At 47.7% G+C, this 19,456-nt stretch overlaps 1 protein-coding gene across 3 annotated transcripts in view; it reads right to left on the bottom strand.

Annotated features, from left to right (window-relative positions):
* TRANK1 (tetratricopeptide repeat and ankyrin repeat containing 1) overlaps positions 1 to 19,456 on the bottom strand; it is a 66,736-nt gene that overhangs the window by 29,088 nt on the left and 18,192 nt on the right. For all 3 annotated transcript variants that reach the window (XM_064169576.1, XM_064169578.1, XM_064169575.1), the window contains exons 2-9: positions 18,346 to 18,480; positions 15,660 to 15,783; positions 13,490 to 13,640; positions 11,418 to 11,536; positions 10,416 to 10,499; positions 7,442 to 7,580; positions 5,214 to 5,345; positions 847 to 1,008 (exon numbers count right to left, since the gene is read on the bottom strand). In XM_064169576.1, the coding sequence (XP_064025646.1) occupies positions 847 to 1,008; positions 5,214 to 5,345; positions 7,442 to 7,580; positions 10,416 to 10,499; positions 11,418 to 11,536; positions 13,490 to 13,640; positions 15,660 to 15,783; positions 18,346 to 18,479 (1,045 nt within the window). In that variant the 5' untranslated portion in view covers position 18,480. The remainder of the gene's footprint in view (positions 1 to 846; positions 1,009 to 5,213; positions 5,346 to 7,441; positions 7,581 to 10,415; positions 10,500 to 11,417; positions 11,537 to 13,489; positions 13,641 to 15,659; positions 15,784 to 18,345; positions 18,481 to 19,456) is intronic.

Here is a 19,456-nt window from a genome sequence, read left to right as displayed (position 1 = left end):
CCTGATGTCAAAGAGTTTGTTCCTAACATCCAGTCTAAACCTACTCTTCTCTAAAGTAAGTCAGAATCCGTTCCAGAACTGACAGAACACTAGAAAAAAGAAGTTTAGCACTCAAGCTCGTGGAATTTCCTATTAGCCTTGGCACAATGAAGTCTGCTGAATGACAACAGAACCTCTGCAAAATGCCTTGAAATAGTATTAATCTTTTCTTTTTGATGCACCCATACTCTTTTTCCTTAACATCCATACAAGTTCAAACTTCCCAAGGAATGCAGGACTTGGAGCTGCACATCAACAGAGCAAAGCTGACTAAAATTCTGTGAGCAAAGAGCTCTTATCAAAATCTTCTTTCCTTTCTGAAAGTGTCAGCAACTTTTAACTCACATTTTCATCACCTGAGAGCTTTTTTGGGGGGGGGGGGGGCAGTATTTTTTGTTATTCTTTTTTTTTATGTATCTGCCACCAATTAATTTAACAAAATGTTTTGTTTTCCAAAAGGTAAAGTATCCTTTGGTAAAGTTTACCAAAAGGTAAAGCTGGAAAAGTATCCAAAAGAAGCAGCTTCTATGATGGGAGTAGCTTTGGGTTAAGGGTGAGAAAATAATAGCCCAGTGCCTTATAGTAACATAGAGCAACTTACTGCATGAGAAACTTAGAACATCAGGTGAACATCAGGCACCTTCAGGCAAGGACAGAGCAGTCCTCACTGACTGGCAGGAAACAAGAGTGGCAACTCATAGGAAAAGTCATAACCCTCCACCTTGCATTCCCAATCACAAAGGAAATCATTTTGTACCTAAAGGATACCATTTTAACCCAGGAGAAGCAGCCCAGCCCAAGCAGTACCTGTCTCAGAGGAAGTGTGCTTCTTAATGTGACTGTCAACTGCTTTCACAGCATCAAAGTTTTTGCTCTTTTTCAAGAGATCTATGACATATCTCGAGTGTGCATCTGGAACAGTGGGATCGACCCCAAAATTCAGGAGCATGACCACATCTTCCATTTGGCCTGAAATATTGCAGGAAGAAACATCAGAGGAAGAAGAGTTCTCATTATTCAGAGGTTTTATTTTTCCCTTTGCATTGTTAATTTTCTGGCGCCACTTCTGTACAGAGAGGCTGAGGGAGCTGGGGGTGTGCAGCCTGCAGCAGAGGAGGCTCAGGGCAGAGCTCACTGCTCTCTACAACTACCTGAAGGGAGGCTGTAACCAGGTGGGGTTGGGCTCTTCTGCCAGGCACCCAGCAACAGAACAAGGGGACACAGTCTCAAGATGTGGCAGGGGAGGCCTAGGCTGGATGTTGTTAGGAAGCTGTTGGCAGAGAGAGTGATTGGTATTGGAATGGGCTGCCCAGGGAGGTGGTGGAGGCACCGTACCTGGAGGTGTTGAAGCAAAGGCTGGATGAGGCACTTAGTGCCATGGTCTGGTTGGCTGGACAGGGCTGGGTGCTAGGTTGGACTGGCTGAGCTTGGAGCTCTCTTCCAACTTGCTTGATTCTATGATTCTAGGGGCATCTTCAACTACATGAGATTGCTCAGATCCCCATCCAACTGTTCCAGTGTGTTCGCTGGGGAGCAGGCAACACATGTACACGTGGGTACCCCCATGCTGGGTACAGACTCAATACTTTATTATAGCTCAAATACTAAAATCATTAAGAGAAAGGTATATGACAAGGAATCATAGAATCAACCAGGTTGGAGGAGATCTCCAAGATCATCCAGTTCAACCCAGCACCCAGCCCAGTCCAATCAACTAGACCATGGCACCACTCTGCTGAGACCTCACCTGGAGTACTGCATCCAGTTCTGGAGCCCATATTACAAGAGGGATGTGGAGATGCTGGAGTGTGGGCAGAGAAGGGTCACAAGAATGAACAGAGGGCTGAAGCACCTCTCCTATGAGGACAGACTGAAAGAGTTGGGGCTGTGGACTCCAGAGAAGAGGGGGCTCCCAGGTGACCCTCTTGTGGCCTTTTGGTGTCTGATGGGGGCCTATAAAAATGCTGGAGTGGGAATGACAGGAGTGGGGGGAATGGGGCAATGATCGAGGTGGGGAGATTCAGACTGGACATGAGAGTGGTGAGAGCCTGGAATGGGTTGCCCAGGGAGGTGGTTGAGGCCCCATCCCTGGAGCTGTTTATGGCCCAGCTGGATGAGGCTGTGGCCAACCTGGTCTAGGGTAGGGTGTCCCTGCCCATGGCAGGTGGACTGGAACTAGATAATCCTTGTGGTCCCTTCCAACCCTGATTCTGTGATGTGCCTCATCCAGGCTCTGCATGTACACCTCCAGGGCTGGCGACTCCGCCACCTCCCTGGGCTGCTCATTCCGATGGCAAATCACTCTCTCTGTCAAGAACTTCCTCCTAATATCAAGCCTACAAATACCAATACCAGCTACTAACTCTGGGCAAATTTCAGATAATTGAATAGATCAAATTTTGCTACTTACAGTTCTGGGAGGGGAAAAATAAAATCAGTTAAGGAAAAAACCCTAACAGTCTATGAACAAAGCTGAAAGAAATGTCCTTGGGAGAGAATTCTGTATGTCCTGGATCAAACAGCAGGTTCTACTCACCCTATCCCACTGAGCAGCAAAACTCCTGAGAGGCACAGACGGCAGGGCTGGCAGGCACTTATCTTGTTAAGGCAGCAGGAAGCACACCATCGTGGTGCTAAGACTGCTGCCACTCCAGCCCAGCTCCCTAGGCTCTGGGTATATATGGGCTCAGAAGTCTGTGACGTACGGCCAGGACCTCCCCCAAGGCCGGACCAAGGAGAACAGAGCTCCCCCCTCAGTCTGGAATCTGTTCCAGACCATCTTTCCCTACTGCTCCTACGCATAGTCACAAGCCCTGCTTGCCTCGGATCTTATCTCTAGCAACCTAGTGATTATCAGCCTGTTGTAGCTTCTGATCAAACACATACCAACTCTGCCCTCTTACACCTGCCTGGCCTGGAATGTGTCCAGGGATGGGGCTTCTACCACCTCTCTGGGCAACCTGAGCCTGTGTTCTACCACTCTCTCACTTACATCTACTCTAAATCTAGGCTAAGGGACCTGAGGCTTCTTGGTCTGGAGTAAACAAGGCTTAGAGGGGGGAAATATAAGAAGGACACAGAGCTGTTGGAGCAAGTCCAGGGGAGAGCCACAAAGATGATTCTAGAGCTGGAACACCTCTGCTATGAGGATAGGCTGAGGGAACTGGGATTGTTTGGCTTGGAGAAGAAAAGGCTCCAAGGGGACTTTAGAGCTGCCTTCCAATACCCGAAGGGGTCCTACAAGAAGGCTGCAGAGGGACTTAAGGGCATCTAGACACAGGACAAGGGGGAATGGTTTGAAGCTGAGGGAGAATAGAGTTAGACTGGATCTTAGGAAGAAGTTTTTCAGTCCCAGGTCCCCATGAGGAGAGGCTGAGGGACATGGAGCTTTTTGGCCTGGTGAAGAGAGCACTTAAAAGAGATCTGATACATATTTATGAATACCTGAGGGCTGGGGGTCAGGAGAAAGGGGACAAAGTCTTCTCAGTTGTGCCCCTGTGACAAGACATGGGGCAATGGGTGGAAACTACAGCACAGGAGGTTCCACCTCAACATGAGGAAGAACTTCTTGACTGTCAGGGTCCCAGAGCCCTGCACAGGCTCCCCAGAGAGGTTGTGGAGTCTCCTTCTCTGAAGCCTTTCTAGCCCTGTCTGGATGCGTTCCTGTGTGATCTGCACTAGATTCTCTGGTCCTGGGTTGGACTGAAAGCTCTCCAGAGGTCCCTTCCAACCCCTAACATCCTGTGAAATCTACCATGGTTTAAAAACCATGACTCCTTCTCCTAGGCCAAGAATGAAACTTTAAATAAACACTATTAAAACTTATACTTAAAAGATATTCTCTATAAATACAATCCTAATTAAAACTCATGTGCCTGGAAGTACCCACGGGGTCAATTTCAAACACTCAGAAGCAACAATACAGCAATTGAACTGCTCTCAACCTGTCTAGAAAGTTAAACTGATTAGGTATAGGTTGTGTGCACTTCATTCATGCTATTAAAGAGAACCACTAGAATGTCATTGCATTGGATATTGGTCAGACTTGGTGATCCTGAGGCTTTTTTCCAACTGGAATGTTTCTGTGATTCTGAATGACCTAAAAGGCTGTTGTCATCTTGGCATCGATTCTTATTTCCTGTTGCCACTTAGTGGGCAGAGGAAGAAATACAAGAAAGGAAGCCAGGCTAAGCTAACAGAAAAGAAATCCCACAGAAAGCAAGAAATTCCCTTCATGGTTCATTTTCCTCCTCTGACAAGGTCCATTGCTGCTTGGGTTTTAAATCTTCAGCTAATGAAAAGAACAGGATAGGCCTCCAGGGTGTCTAATATTATAGAATTATAGAATCAGTCAGGGTTGGAAGGGACCACAAGGAGCAGCCAGCTCCAACCCCCCTGCCATGCCCAGGGACACCCTACCCTAGAGCAGGCTGGCCACAGCCTCATCCAGCCTGGCCTTAAACACCTCCAGGGATGGGGCCTCAACCACCTCCCTGGGCAACCCAGGCCAGGCTCTCACCACACTCATCCTGAACAACTTCCTCTTCACATCCAGCCTCAATCTACCCATCTCCAGCTTTGCTCCATTCCCCCCAGTCCTGTCACTCCCTGATATCCTAAGAAGTCCTTCCCCAGCTTTTTTGTAGTCTCCCTTCAGATACTGAAAGGCCACAAGAAGGTCACCTGGGAGCCCCCTCTTCTCTGGACTGCACAGCCCCAGCTCTTTCAGTCTGTGCTCATAGGAGAGGTGCTCCATCTCTCTGATCAACCAATGGCCCTAACATGATTCTTAAAGCCTCATCAGACTTTAAAAAGTAACTCCTGTGAGTCTAAAAATAGCAGCATACTCATGGGAAAATCACAACCAGCAAAGGAAACTGTCACAAATCAGGTATGCCACTGCAACAGGGCATCTGCACATGTTTCAAATGTTAGCTGCCACTACAAAAGTCAACATTCAGACAAAAGAACTTTATCATTTTCTTCCTCTAGGATGAGAAACAGCACAGAGCAGGGTGTGGAATGCGTCCATGTGAAAGCAGAGCAGAGGTGTGGCATGTGTCCAGGTGAAAGCAGAGCAGAGGTGTGGCATGTGTCCATGTGAAAGCAGAGCAGAGGTGTGGCATGTGTGCATGTGAAAGCAGAGCAGAAGACACAAAAATAAGTGTAATTACTGCGCTTCTGGGAATAGTCACTGGAAGATGCCACAACGTGCAGCAGGGTGCATCCATCTCTGTCCTGCTCGTTCAGCCTGTCCTTCAAGTCTGGCCTCCGACTCAGTAGCCACTTGAAGAGATGGTTCTTTCCTGAAATGACAGCAACACCCTGATAAATAAATGCTGAACAGAGACACAAGAAACAGGTTCTAGGTTTTGTCCCCTATGGACAAGTAGGAGGCCCCTGCAAAGAACCTTTTCTGCAAGATGGGGAGTAGGAGAGAGAGGAAATATCATATAATGGGTTAGGCTGGGAGAGAGGCTGAGGGAGCTGGGGGTGTGCAGCCTGCAGAAGAGGAGGCTCAGGGCAGAGCTCATTGCTGTCTACAACTACCTGAAGGGAGGCTGTAGCCAGGTGGGGTTGGGCTCTTCTGCCAGGCACCCAGCAACAGAACAAGGGGACAGAGTCTGAAGCTGTGCCAGGGGAGGTCTAGGCTGGATGTTAGGAGGAAGTTGTTGGCAGAGAGAGTGATTGGCATTGGAATGGGCTGCCCAGGGAGGTGGTGGAGTGGCTGTGGCTGGAGGTGTTGAAGCCAAGCCTGGCTGAGGCACTTAGTGCCATGGTCTGGTTGAGTGGATAGGGCTGGGTGTTAGGTTGGACTGGATGAACTTGGAGGTCTCTTCCAACCTGGCTGATTCTATGACCTCAGAGATCATCTACTCCAATTGTCCTGGCATGGGCAGGGACATTTCCCAACAGACTTGGCTGCTCAAGGCCTCATCCAACCTGGCCTCAACACACCAGGGAGGAGGCATCGACAGCCTGCTCCAGAGTCTCACCACCCTCATACTGAAGAGCATCCTAAGATCCAGTCTAAACCTCCTCTTCCTCAGATTCAAACCATTCTCCCTTGTCATATTGCTAGACACTCTTAGGAAAAATCCCTCTGCAGCCTTCCCATAGGATTCCCTCACATACTGGAAGGCAGCTCTATGATCCTCTCGGAGTCTTTTCTCTAGGCTGAACACCCCCAGCACCCTCAGCCTATCCTCACAGCAGAGGTGACCCAACCCTTGGGTCACTCTGATGGCCCTGCTCTGGACTCACTCCAACTGTGTCCTTTTTCCATGTGAATACATAAAACAAATCATGGTAAGAGGCAGCAGCACTGTAGGAGACACAATGCTATGTTCTCAGTCACTCAAGAGCAAAGCTGAGGTGGATTCCCAACTCCAGGACTTACAGAAACTGTTGCTCTACACTGAGGTGGCAGTAAGAAATACTACACTTTCACCAAAGCTGATGTATTCAGGTGGTGAAAGACCCACATCACACTTGTGCTTCAAACCACAGAAGAAAACAATCATTAGGAAGGGACAATCAAAGGAAGCATGAGCCAGCAATGTGCTCTGAGGCCAGGAGGGCCAATGCCATTCTAGGGTGTACTAGAAGGGCTGTGGTTAGTAGGTCAAAAGATACTCTCCTGCTCCTCTGCCCTGGTGAGGCCACATCTGGAGTACTGTGTCCAGTTCTGGACCTCCAGTTCAAGAGGGACATAGAACTGCTTGAGAGAGTCCAGTGCAGAGTCACAAAGATAATGAAGGGAATGGAACAGCTCTGTTATGAGGAGAGCCTGAGGGAGCTAAGGCTGTGCTGCTTGGAGAAGAGGAAGACTGAGAGGTGACCTCATCAGTGGTTATTAATATGTAAAGGTGAGTGGCAGGAGGCTGGAGCCAGGCTCTGCTGGGTGATGCCAGGACAAGGGGCAATGGGTGGAAGCTGAGGCATAGGAAGTTCCATGTAAAGATAAGAAGGATTTTTTTTCCCTGTGAGGGTGCCAGAACCCTGGAACAGGCTGCCCAGGGTGGTTGTGGAGTCTCCCTCTCTGGAGATATTAAAAACCTGCCTGGATGTGATCCTGTGTGATCTAGTATAGGTGATCCTGCTCTGGCAGAAGGATCATCTGGACTGGATGAGCTTTGGAGGTCTCTTCCAGCCCTTGACATTCTGTGATTCTGAGCACCAAAATTGTCCAAGTAGAGCCTTATTGGCACATATGAGGCTATACCCAGAAGATCTCATCTCAGTAGTTTTTAGAAAGGAAAAAAAAAGAAAGAGAGAAACAAAAAAATCCCCCCCCAAACCAGCCAAAAAAACAACCCAAACAAAAACCTCAACCACCCAGGAAATCTGCCAGTTCAGTGATGGCCACCACTGTTTGAGTCTCACTGTGGATATCACTCACTTGCTCTGATACACAGCCTGATTACAGCATGAAGCACATAGAGTCCAATGGTTTCAACTTTTGCCCCCATGGAAATCAGCCACTTGACTAACTCTGCCACTTCTTGCATCTTCTCGCCGTACCCATAGAGCTCAGAAGTCTGGTAACAGAGAACAACCACAGCACAGCATTTTCACATGATGCACAAGGCTTCCATGAAAACAGTAACTGAAACAGTTAACCAACAAGCCATAGCTAATGCAAAATCAATTCCAGTGCAAGATTAAAACACTTTTCTCACACAAGCTATTCATGGTATTCTGCCCCTGTGCTCAGCACTGCTCAGGCCACACCTTGAGTGCTGTGTCCAGGTCTGGGCTCCTCAATTCAAGAGAAATGTTGAGGTAGTGGAACATGTCCAGAGAAGGGTGACAAAGCTGGGGAGGGGCCTGGAGCAGAGCCCTGTGAGGAGAGGCTGAGGGAGCTGGGGGAGTGCAGCCTGCAGAAGAGGAGGCTCAGGGCAGAGCTCATTGCTGTCTACAACTATCTGAAGGGAGGCTGTAGCCAGGTGGGGTTGGCCTCTTCTGCCAGGCACCCAGCAACAGAACAAGGGGACACAGTCTCAAGTTGTGCCAGGGCAGGTTCAGGCTGGATGTTAGAAGGAAGTTGTTGGCAGAGAGAGTGATTGGCATTGGAATGGGCTGCCCAGGGAGGTGGTGGAATCACTGTGCCTGGAGATGTTCAAGCAAAGCCTGGCTGGGGCACTTAGTGCCATGGTCTGGTCAACTGGACAGGGCTCGGTGCTATGTTGGCCTGCATGATCTTGGAGGTCTCTTCCAACCTGTCTGATGCTATGATTCTATGACTTAATGAACATGAAGCACAGCCTGCAAGGGCCAGTGCAAAAGAGAGAACTCTGGAGGTGGGCAGAGGAAGCTGAAATAGAAGTTAAGGCAATATGCCAGAAGGAGCAGGACATGAGGGGGTAGTCGGAAACCGCTCAGACGAAATTTCTCTGTTTGTGCCAGTCATATACTTAAATAACAGCCTTCACACATCCTTCCAACAGCCACAAATAAGCCTTTTTTTTTTTTCTTTCTTTCTTTCCTAACACCTCATGCCAATTTTTGACTGGCAAGAATTACTGTTCATGCAGTTACAAAACCAAACTACAACAAATGACAGAAAGAACACAGTGGCAGCAGGGGACGTTCGAGCTGTCACAAAGCCACAGTTTCTAGCTATTTTTAAGAGAAGCAGTGTTTAGGGATCTTCCATCTGCAGTCTTGCAGTCTTTCATGTGTACAATGAACTCATAACACAATCAGTCAGGGTTGGAAGGGACCACAAGGAGCAGCTAGTTCCAACCCCCCTGCCATGGGCAGGGACACCTCACACTCGATCAGGCTGGCCACAGCCTCATCCAGCCTGGCCTTAAACACCTACAGGGATGCGACTTCCACCACCTCCCTGGGCAGCTCCTTCCAGGCTCTCACCACCCTCATGCTGAAGAACTTCTTCCCAACATCCAGTCTGAATCTACCCATTTCTATCTTTCTTCTACTCCCTCCAGTCCTACCACTACTTGACAGCCTAAAAAGTCCCTCCCCAGCTTTCTTGTAGCCCCCTTCAGATACTGAAAGGCCACAATAAGGTCATCAGAAGAGATAAGACTGGTGGGGTCACTCTGACAATGACAGACACAAGATTTTGCACAGTCAGCCTACTTTAGGACTCCTATCTAATAAGGCTTTTTGATTTTTTTACCTAGAAAGGAAGATTTTTTTTGCCCAGACACCATATGTGTATCCTGTACCACATTTGGAACACACTGCCCAGACAGGTTGTTGAGTTTCCTCCTCTGGACACTCTCAAGCCATGTCTGGATTTGTTCCTGTGCGACCTGTACTAAATTCACTGGTCCTGTTCTGGCACCTAAGGAAGTCCCTTCCAACCCCTAATATCCTGTGATTGCCATGCTTCATTCCTGGTGTGAGGAGCAGCTTCAGCCCTCTCAGGTGCACTCCAAGAGAAGGAGCTGCTAAGAGCTGCCAACCACAGCAGCAGGCAGCTTCCCCTGGGGGCTGCTTTAAGCCAAGTCTCTGATGCCTTTATCCCCACTACACCCATGCTGCTCCTAGCACTACAGCCTGAAGATGCCATCTCAGTGGAAGGCATTAGGAATTGTGGCTACTTAAGTCTACAACTACATGTTTCTGTCTTGCCAAATAATCTAAGAGGATTTTGGCAAGTGTCAAAGCCCTTAAGGAGGAAGTTCAGCAGTTACTGCCTAGGTATAAAGCTACCTACCAAAAAGTTAGGGCATTGAGAGAAGGATGAATTCCACCAATGCACACAGCTCAACTCTCCATAATCATACTCAGCACCACGCAGCAGTGCAGAGACAAGGCAAGCAAAGTATAAACACAGCCTATCCCATGTATATCCTAAGCTCTCTTGGGTGGAAAACAAATCCAACACAATTGATGCCATTGGAATGGGCTGGTGGGAGGTGGTGGAGTCACGGTCCTTGAGGGTGCTCAAGAAAAGCCTGAATGAGGCACTTAGTGCCATGGTCTGGTTGATTGGATAGGGCTAGGTGCTAGGTTGGACTGGATGATCCTGGAGGTCTCTTCCAGCCTGGTTGATTCTATGATCCTATGATTCTATGTCAAACATTTCTCAGCACTGATTAATGAGGTTGCAAGTGTGATGTGAACAGGCTGCTGTAGTTGAGGGGAAGATGTCACCTTTTGAACAAATGAAAGGAAACCTGAAGTTATGTAGAGAAGTCATGCAACTTAAGATATATCTTTTTAAATTTCAAATGAAAAGAGACAACAAAAAGGACTTAACACAATCATACAAAGTCCATATCTTGGTTTTCCTTGATTTGTTTTAGCCTTGTACACGAGACAGAAAAATCCATCACTGAAGTGAACAGGAAAAAAAGACAGACAGACACATTAAAAAAACATTAAGGATATTACTTTACCTCAAACAGATTCCTCAGTGATACTTGGTTGACTCTAAGATTGGAGGGCAGCACTTTCTTTTCAGACAACAGCAGCAGACAAGACTGGAAAATAAAACAAGCATCAAAACCAAAATATCAGTGGTCATATAAACCCTCTTAGAAACTTGGGTTTTCACTGCCTCATCAGATCTTGTAAGAAAGCAAATGAGGGCTAACTATGTTTCAGACCCTTTCTTGAAGGTTCTAACAAAAAAGTCTCAGCTTCCTGGTCCACCCTCACCTATATGCTGAGTAAGATGTTGGATGAGATGGAATATTCCACCATTGCTCTGCCTATGCTCCCTCTTGAGTCTCTTGTGTACCTGCTACAAGATATGGGAAGCTGAAGAGTCCTTGATTTCCTAGCGACAACTGAAAACATCCTTCTTGAGAGCCTGGAATGGGTTGCCCAGGGAGGTGGTTGAGGTCCCATCCCTGGAGGTGTTTAAGGCCAAGCTGGAGGAGGCTGTGGGCAGCTTGATCTAGGGTAGGGTGTCCCTGCCCATGGAACTGGCTGATTCTTGTGGTCCCCTTCCAACCCTGACTGATTCTATGATGACTCTCACACCAATTCCTGTAGTGAATCCAAACTACAGAACTAGCCTGTCTACTAAGAAGCAAAACTGGCTCTAGCCTGGCCAAAACCAGGAAACCATACAAAAGGAAGAGGGGTCACAAATAAAATATCTAACTGCTGTCCCCTCTGACTTCCAAGAATAATGACTCCAGATGGCACCTTAAGAGAGCAACAGGAGACAAATGGGCTTAGAAGTTCATTGTACCCTGTGCAGAAACAAACTCCAGAAGCTATTTGTCCCGAGGAGCATTTTCCACGTCTTAAAAAAAATAAATCAAGACAGCTGAACCAGGAAAGAACAAATGCTCACTGGTTTGGATTCTAAAGGTAGCACGAGCTGACCCTGAAGGGGTCAGACAGGAGTGGCCAGCACACAGCAGCAGGTAACACAGTAACAGACTTACCCTCCACTTCCCTTTCTGGGCCAACCTCTCTATCACCGCTTGCCAAATCAGCGCGTCAAAGCCCGCGTGGAAAATGAAGTTGTAGGCGACTGAGAAGGTTTGTGGAAAGACTCTTTCATCTGCAACAACAAGCAGTTGAGAAAGCTCCTCAGTGTGCACAGCACTTGGAAAGCTGAGCTCTACAAAGAAATTGCTTCACTGGCAATTTGGCCCCACGGCAACAGCGGGATTGAGTGCGAGCTCTGCCATCTTGCAGATGGCACCAAGGTGAGTGGGGCGGCTGATGTGCCTGAGGGACGGCATCTAGGAGGACTCAAACGTCTCTCCTATGAAGAAGGGCTGAGAGAACTGGCACTGTTTAGTCTGGGGAAGGCTGAGAGGGATCCTATTAATGTCTACAAATATCTGAGGGGTGGGTGTCAAGGGGAAGGGGGCAGGCTCTTTGCAGTGGCATCCAGTAATAGGAGAACGAATAATGGACAGAAGCTAGAACAAAGCAAGTTCCACCTCAACACGATGAGAAACTTCTTTACTGTGAGGGTGACAGAGCACTGGAGCAAGTTTCCCAGAGAGGTTGTGGAGTCTCCTTCTCTGGAGGCTTTCAAAGCCAACCTGGATGTGTTCCTGTGTGGTCTGTCCAAGGTGATCCTGCTTTGGCAGGGAGGTTGGACCCAATGGTCTCTGGAGGTCCCTTCCAACTCCTAACATTCTTGGACAAGCTTAAGAAGTGGGCCTGTGTGAAACTCAGCAGGTTCAAAGCCAAGTGCAAGGCCCTGCACCTGGGTCAGGTAGATTCCTGGTCTCAAAACAGGCTGGGAGATGAAGAGACTGAGAGCAGCCCTGCAGAGGACTTGGGAGTATCAACAGATGGAAAGCTCATTGTGAGCTAGCAATGTGCACTCGCAGCTCAGAGGGTCAACCATATTTTGGGCTGCATCAGAAGCAGCATGGCCAGCAGGTTGATGGAGCTGATTCTGCCCCTCTACTCCACTCTGGTGAGACTCCATCTGCAGTAGTTGGGGATATCTCTGCTCACCACAGTGGGGCTGGTTTGGATGACCTTTAAAGGTCTCTTCCAACCCAAACTACTCTATGAATTTTAACACTGATTAATCCCCAAGAGAATGCCAAATAGAGGTCTTAAATATCCCTGGCCCCCCAACTTACACAGCACCATTTTTGTTACCAGCATCCAGTCAAACAAGAAACACCTCTAAGCCTCAAAACACTGTGAACCTGATGGTGGTTCTTTCCCCCATGTGGGAGTGCCTAAGTACAGATACTGCTAAAGCTGAGTGAGGTCTTAACGCCAGGCTACAAGTTCAAGTAAATGCAGTAGAAGTACCTCAATTCTCCTGGCAGGCCCCACCAGGCAAAGCCTGTGAACCAGATCAAAGCAAAAACACAAACAGAGGAGGAGAGATGGAGGAAAGGGCAGGGAGACATAGAATGGTTTAGGCTGGAAGAGAGCTCAAAGATCATCTAGTTCCAACCTCCTGCCATAGGCAAGGACACCTCCCACTAGAACAGGTCATCTCAAGGCCTCATCCAATCTGGCCTTGAACATCTCCAGGGAGGTTAGATCAGCAACAGATACATTTCAAGATGTTTAGCTTGGTTGTTTGGCCTGGAGGAGGCTCAGGGCTGACCTCATTGCTCTCTACAGCTACCTGAAGGGAGGCTGTAGCCAGGTGGGGTTGGGCTCTTCTGCCAGGCAACCAGCAACGGAACAAGGGGACACAGTCTGAAGCTGTGCTGGGGGAGGTCTAGGCTGGATGTTAGGAGGAAGTTATTCCCAGAGAGAGTGACTGGCATTGGAATGGGCTGCCCAGGGAGGTGGTAGAGTCACCATCACTGAAGGTGTTGAAGCAAAGCCTGGCTGGGGCACTTAGTGCCATGGTCTAGTTGACTGGATAAGGCTGGATGACAGGTTGGCCTGGATGATCATGGAGGTCTCTTCCAACCTGGTTGATTCTATGATTCATGACCCTCAAACAGGGTCCAAATGGATGATTCTATGAAGGACATGGCTACTGAAAGACTCCTAGAAAAAATCAGATCTTTGAGTTTACCATTGACACTCATGAAGATTCCTACTATAAAATCAGCAGCCTGAGTTCGATCCACAGATGCATTCAGGAGAAGCAGACCTTTATAAAACATCAAAATCGCCTCATGAGGATTCAGTAACATGATCAATGAGTAGCCTGCTCTGTAATAAGCCTGAGAGGAAAAAACAAAGAACAAACAAACAAAAAAAGACAACTGTGAAAATATTCAGAGATCTTTGCTACAAAACATCAGAGAACACAAGAGAAAACGCTAATTATGCTACAAATGTGGTACTGCTTTTACAGCTTCTTAAGACACAGATCCAAAAATGGTGCAATGAACATCCCTTGAAAAATCACAGTATGCTACTGGTGTCATCACAGATACTAACAGTGATAAATCTTGGAATATAAAACCTGAAAAATACAAGAAAAACTGGTGAGAGACTTTTTAGGGTGTCAGGTAGTGACAGGACTAAGGGGAATGGATCCAAGCTAGAGGAGGGGAGATTTAGATTAGATGTTAGGAAGAAGTTCTTCACCATAAGGATGGTGAGACCCTGGAACAGGTTGCCCAGGGAGGTGGTAGAAACCTCACCCCTGGAGGTTTTTAAGGCCAGGCTGGATGTGGCTCCAAGCAACCTGATCTAGTGTTGTGTGTCGCTACCCATAGCAGGGAGGTTGGAACTGGATGATCTTTGAGGTCACTTCTAACCCTGAAAATAACGGCAGGATGAAAGACAAACGCTAACAACTACATTTTAACCTCCTCTGTACAGGAGTTGGTTTTTCTTTCCTGTCACAAGGTCCAAATGATGTGTTTCTGTCCCCATGTCAATGCATTTTGATGCATTCACCAGAGTGCACATGCTCTTCAGCTGAATGTGTTTCTGTCCACCACTGAACTAGGCTGTGCTGGCTCAAGAGTCACAGTGGAGCCAGTCTGCTCAAGCCAGGTAACTGGCATGCTGCAACACAGTGCAAGTTTAATTACTATTTGCATACAATTTCATCCAATCTAAATCAAATACCTCCTATGAGTTGACCTTTAAAAGGTTCCTTGCAACCCAAAGCATACTATGATATTAAAGTCTTGGGAATCCGTGGTAGTTAATCCACAAGACTATTTGTTGTGCATAAAAGCTAATCCAAGTGTATGCCTCTGTATCATAAATGCTGTTTCTGCCTTACAGATGAGCATGAGTCAGTGTGTACCAAATCAATGTGTACTTAATCACAAGCATATGTCTCAGGCATTGTTCTGCTCACTGGAAACACAATACGACCTTGATCACCACACACAGATCCCAGTAGGCTTATTAACATGAAGAGAGTATCAGGGCACACTGCCCACGGGAGCCTTCAAAGCTAAGTGCCCATTCCAGACATGACTGCTGGCAGTGACTGATGAATCTGTCCCATGAGGCAGGCTCAGCAAGACTGCAAATGAACACAAAGCTCATGAACCTCACACAGACAGGATCTGCACAGCATGCTGTGACCTGACTGCTGCTGCACCGCACTCACATAACCACATAAGATTTTCTTACTTGCTTTCACCTTGTCTGGGATATTAAGGACCAGAATCACAGACTATTAGAGGTTGGAAGGAACCTCCAGAGATGACAGAGTCCAACCTCCCTGCCAAAAGCAGGATTACCTAGGGTAGGCCACACAGGAATGCATCCAGGTGAGGTTTCAAAGTCTCCAGAGAAGGAGACTCCACAATCTCTCTGGGCAGCCTGCTCCAGGGCTCTGTCACCCTCACTGTAAAGAAGTTTCTCCTCACGTTGAGGTGAAACCTTCTCTGTTCCAGTTTGTATTCATTGCTCCTTGCCTTACTGCTGCTGACCACCAAAAAGAGATTGGCCCCAGCCACTTGACACCCACCCCTCAGATATTTATAGACATTGATGAGATCTCCTCTTCTCCAAGAAAAGCTAAATCGTTCTTGAAAGCATTGGTGTCTATCCTGTGGGGAGCCCAGAACGAACCTACTGCAAAGAGCTGCTTCACTGTATTAAAAGTACTATTACAGGAGTCACTTTGATGTCCATGTACAGAGACAGACATGGATTCAGGAATTCTATGCTGCATTAGCTTATCACAGCCCAAAGCCAGAAGAGCCTAACAAGCAGGTATTGACACCTGTTTTTCACAAGGAAAGCATGCAAAAGCTGCCAACCAGTACCTTAATATACATCGGATCCCAGCGTAAGCTCTCGTAGGCTGCCAGCATCGCTTCTCTCCATTTACCAAGGCAGTACAAGGCAGTTGATTTGTTGCAGTGTAACACAGCTATGTCCTTGGAACACCTGGAAACATATTTTTAGCATAAAAAACTGGGTATGTCCTTGAAAGAATGCATCAACTTCATAGTTGGCAACAAGTGAAAAAGTCTCCGTACCACCCAACTTGCCAAAATCAGAGGTAAAAAAGGAGTTACAGAAAATAAAGTTCATTTCAACATCAGCTACAAAAATCTCTTAGTGGCTTCACAAATTATACCCTAGTGATACACTTAATACCCTGGTGTCTTCTGAAGCAGAATGCCAGCTCACTATAACAAAGCAGCATGAAGATAGTCTAATCTCAACACACTTAGATATGTCTCAGTCAAAGCCAGCGGCTGAGAACAGGAGAACAGAGACATGAACAGAACCTGCTGGATGGAAAGAACACTGAGTATGTTATGGTCAGCAAGAAAACAACTTAAGTGCATTTTGCTGTACTACCAGCTGATGAAATTAACAGAATTATTCACATTTCCACCCACTAAGAAATATAGAAATGTGTTCTAGACAACAAAACAATTCTAAACTGTATAAAGTATCTGCTGCAACCAAGTGAGATTCTGGAAAGAGCTGCACAGAGATTACAGGGAAGGAGAGCCCAGAAAGCCTCTCCTGCCTCTGCTCAGACAGCTCATGCCCCAAAGCTGCAGCCTTCACCTTATCCCTGTCTACCAGTTTACACTCCAGCTACACTTAGAATCATAGAATCAACCAAGTTGCAAGAGACCTCCAAGATCATCCAGTCCAACCTAGCACCCAGCCCTGGCCAATCAACCAAACCATGGCACTAAGTGCCCCAGCCAGGCTTTACATGAACACCTCCAGGCACAGTGATTCCACCACCTCCCTGGGCAGCCCATTCCAATGCCAATCACTCTCTCTGCCAACAACTTCCTCCTCACATCCAGCCTCGACTTCCCCTGGCACAACTGCAGGCTGTGTCCCCTTGTTCTGTTGCTGGTTGCCTGGCAGAAGAGCCCAACCCCATCTGGCTACAATCTCCCTTCAGGTAGTCGCAGCCAGCAATGAGCTCTGCCCTGAGCCTCCTCTGCTGCAGGCTGCATCCCCCCAGCTCCCTCAGCCTCTCCTCACAGGGCTGTGCTCCAGGACCCTCCCCAGCTTTGTTGCCCTGCTGTGGGCACCTTCCAGCATGTCAACACTTCTCTTGAATTGAGGAGCCCAGAACTGGACACAGCACTCAAGGGGTGGCCTGAGCAGTGCTGAGCACAGGGGCAGAAGAACCTCCCTTGTCCTGCTGCCCACACTGCTCCTGAGCCAGGCCACGATGCCATTGGCTCTGCTGCCCACCTGGGCACACTGCTCATGTTCAGCTACTATCTACCAGTACCCTCAGGTCCCTCTCTGCCTGGCTGCTCTCAGCCACTCTGGCCCCAGCCTGTAGTGCTGCTTGGGGTTGTTGTGACCAAAGTGTAGAACCCTGCACTTGGCCTTGTTCAATCTCATCCCACTGGCCTCTGTCCACCCATCCAGCCTGGCAAGGTCCCTCTGCAGGACTCTCCTGTCCTCCAACAGCTCCTCACCTGCTCCTAGCTTGGTGTCATCTGCAAACTTACTGATGCTGGACTCAATCCCCTGGTTCAGATGATCAGTAAAGATATTGCACAGGACTGAGCCCAGCACGGATCCCTGGGGGACACTGCTAGTAACAGCTGCCAACTGGACATGGCACCATTCACTACCACTCTAATGTGTTCAGAGAACACTCTTGCATGCAAGCAAATCCTGACAAGTCAATCCATGGCAAGGGAAAGAGATGCTCAGCAGCAGATCCCTGGAGCATGATGAAGCATGGCAGGAAACCTGCTCAGCTCTGTCCTCCCTCAGTCCTACTCCCTGCACACACTCCAGACTAGTTATACTACGTAGGCTGGATGGCTACCAGTCAAAATAAATGAATGGCTGGCATTAAGTTAGATTAACAGCAATGTAGCAGTAAGGCAGCAATGCATATTTAGCTTAACAGCAATGTTACTACGAGGTAGTAATACATATTTAATAGTTACCATAACACTCAGCTAATTAATCATTACCAACATTAGCAAGCAACTGTTAACTGATGAAAAATAAGCACTTAATATTTGGAAGGAAAAACACCCAAACAACTCTTCTGATGAAAAATGCTTTTTCAAACAAATCTGAAGACACTAAGAATGATTAAGTAAGAAAGTAACTTGCATGAATCATTTTAAAGCTAAATCAGATGACAACAGGATGTAGACACAATCAGTAGAGGGCAAAATCCCAGCATGATTAATTCACAGGACATCAGGTAAGAAACAGAAGTCATTTAAGAGAAACCAATATGGTGGGTGGAAAATTAATCTGAGCTTTAATTATACTAATCTATAATTGATCTTTATATATTCAGATTACAGTCACCAACTAATCTCCCACAGATGTGGCAGGACTCTGTAATTATAGGAGTGGTATAATAAAGAGTGTGATAAAAGACAGAAGAACATCAGAATTCAAGGCAAGGAACACAGCTCTGGGCCAACTGCAGTACTCTACAGACTGCAGCCTTGGCTTATGGTTTACATCTTGTAGCTCAAGGATACTTACGGGTGCCACTGCATTAGGCAGCCGAGCACATACAGAGCTTGGTCGTACTTTCTGATGGCCAAAGAGTAATTCCCATTCTTAAAATCCTGGTTCCCATCTTGTTTCATAGCCTGTGCATATTCCATGGCATCCATGCTAATCAAGAGGGGAAAAAGTACAAATCATCAGACAAAAGCACTCATTTATGAGACACTTCTTTCCTTTAAGCTGTTTGAAACAGTCACAAGGCAACCCATGTAGCTGCCCTCAACCCCTCCACTCTGGGGGGATAAGGGAGAGAATTGGAGAGGTAAAGGTAAGAAGAGGGCAGGGATGCCATCCAGAGGGAGCTGGACAGGCTGGAGAGGTGTGCCCAGGCCAACCTCATGACAGTCAACAGGAACAAGTGTAAGGTCCTGCACCTGGGTCAGGACAATTCTGAGCACAAATCCAGGCTGAGAGCAGCCCTGAGGAAAAGGACGTGGAGGTCTGGGGTGATGAAAAGCTCAACAGGAGCCTGCAGTGTGAGTGCAGCCCAGACAGCAACCCTGTGCTGGGCTGCAGCAAGAGCAGTGTGGCCAGCAGAGCAAGGGAGGAGATTCTGCCCCTTTGCCTGGCTCTCCTCAGACCCCATCTGGAGTCCTGGGTGCAGTTCTGGAGCTCCCAGCACAAAAAGGACATGGAACTGTTGGAGCCAGTCCAGAAGAGGCCACCAAGATGCTCAGAGGGCTGCAGCAGATCTGCTATGAGGACAAGCAACAAGAATTGGGGCTCTCCAGCCTAGAGAAGAGAAGGCTTTGAAGAGACCTCAGAGTGGCCTTCCAGTATCTGAAGGGGGCTACACGAAGGCTGGGGAGGGACTATTGTCAAGGTCTTGTAATGACAGGACAAGGAGCAATGGGTTTAAACTGGCAGAGGAGAGATTCAAACTTGATGTTAGGAAAGGGCTCTTTCCAGTGAAGGTGGTGAGACACTGGCACAGGTTGCCCAGGGGGTTTGTGGCTGCTCCCTCCCCAGAGGTGTTCAAGACCAGGTTGGATGAGGCCTTGAGCAACCTGTTGTAGTGGGAGGTGTCCCTGCCTATGGCAGGGGGTTGGAACTGGATGAGCTTCAAGGTCCCTCCCAACCTAAA

This window comes from Pogoniulus pusillus, chromosome 32 (assembly GCF_015220805.1).
Source record: "Pogoniulus pusillus isolate bPogPus1 chromosome 32, bPogPus1.pri, whole genome shotgun sequence".
NCBI classification, from domain to species: Eukaryota; Metazoa; Chordata; class Aves; order Piciformes; family Lybiidae; genus Pogoniulus; species Pogoniulus pusillus.
The sequence above is the reverse complement of the archived record's forward strand: the minus strand, read 5'-3'. Positions and strand labels throughout refer to the sequence as shown.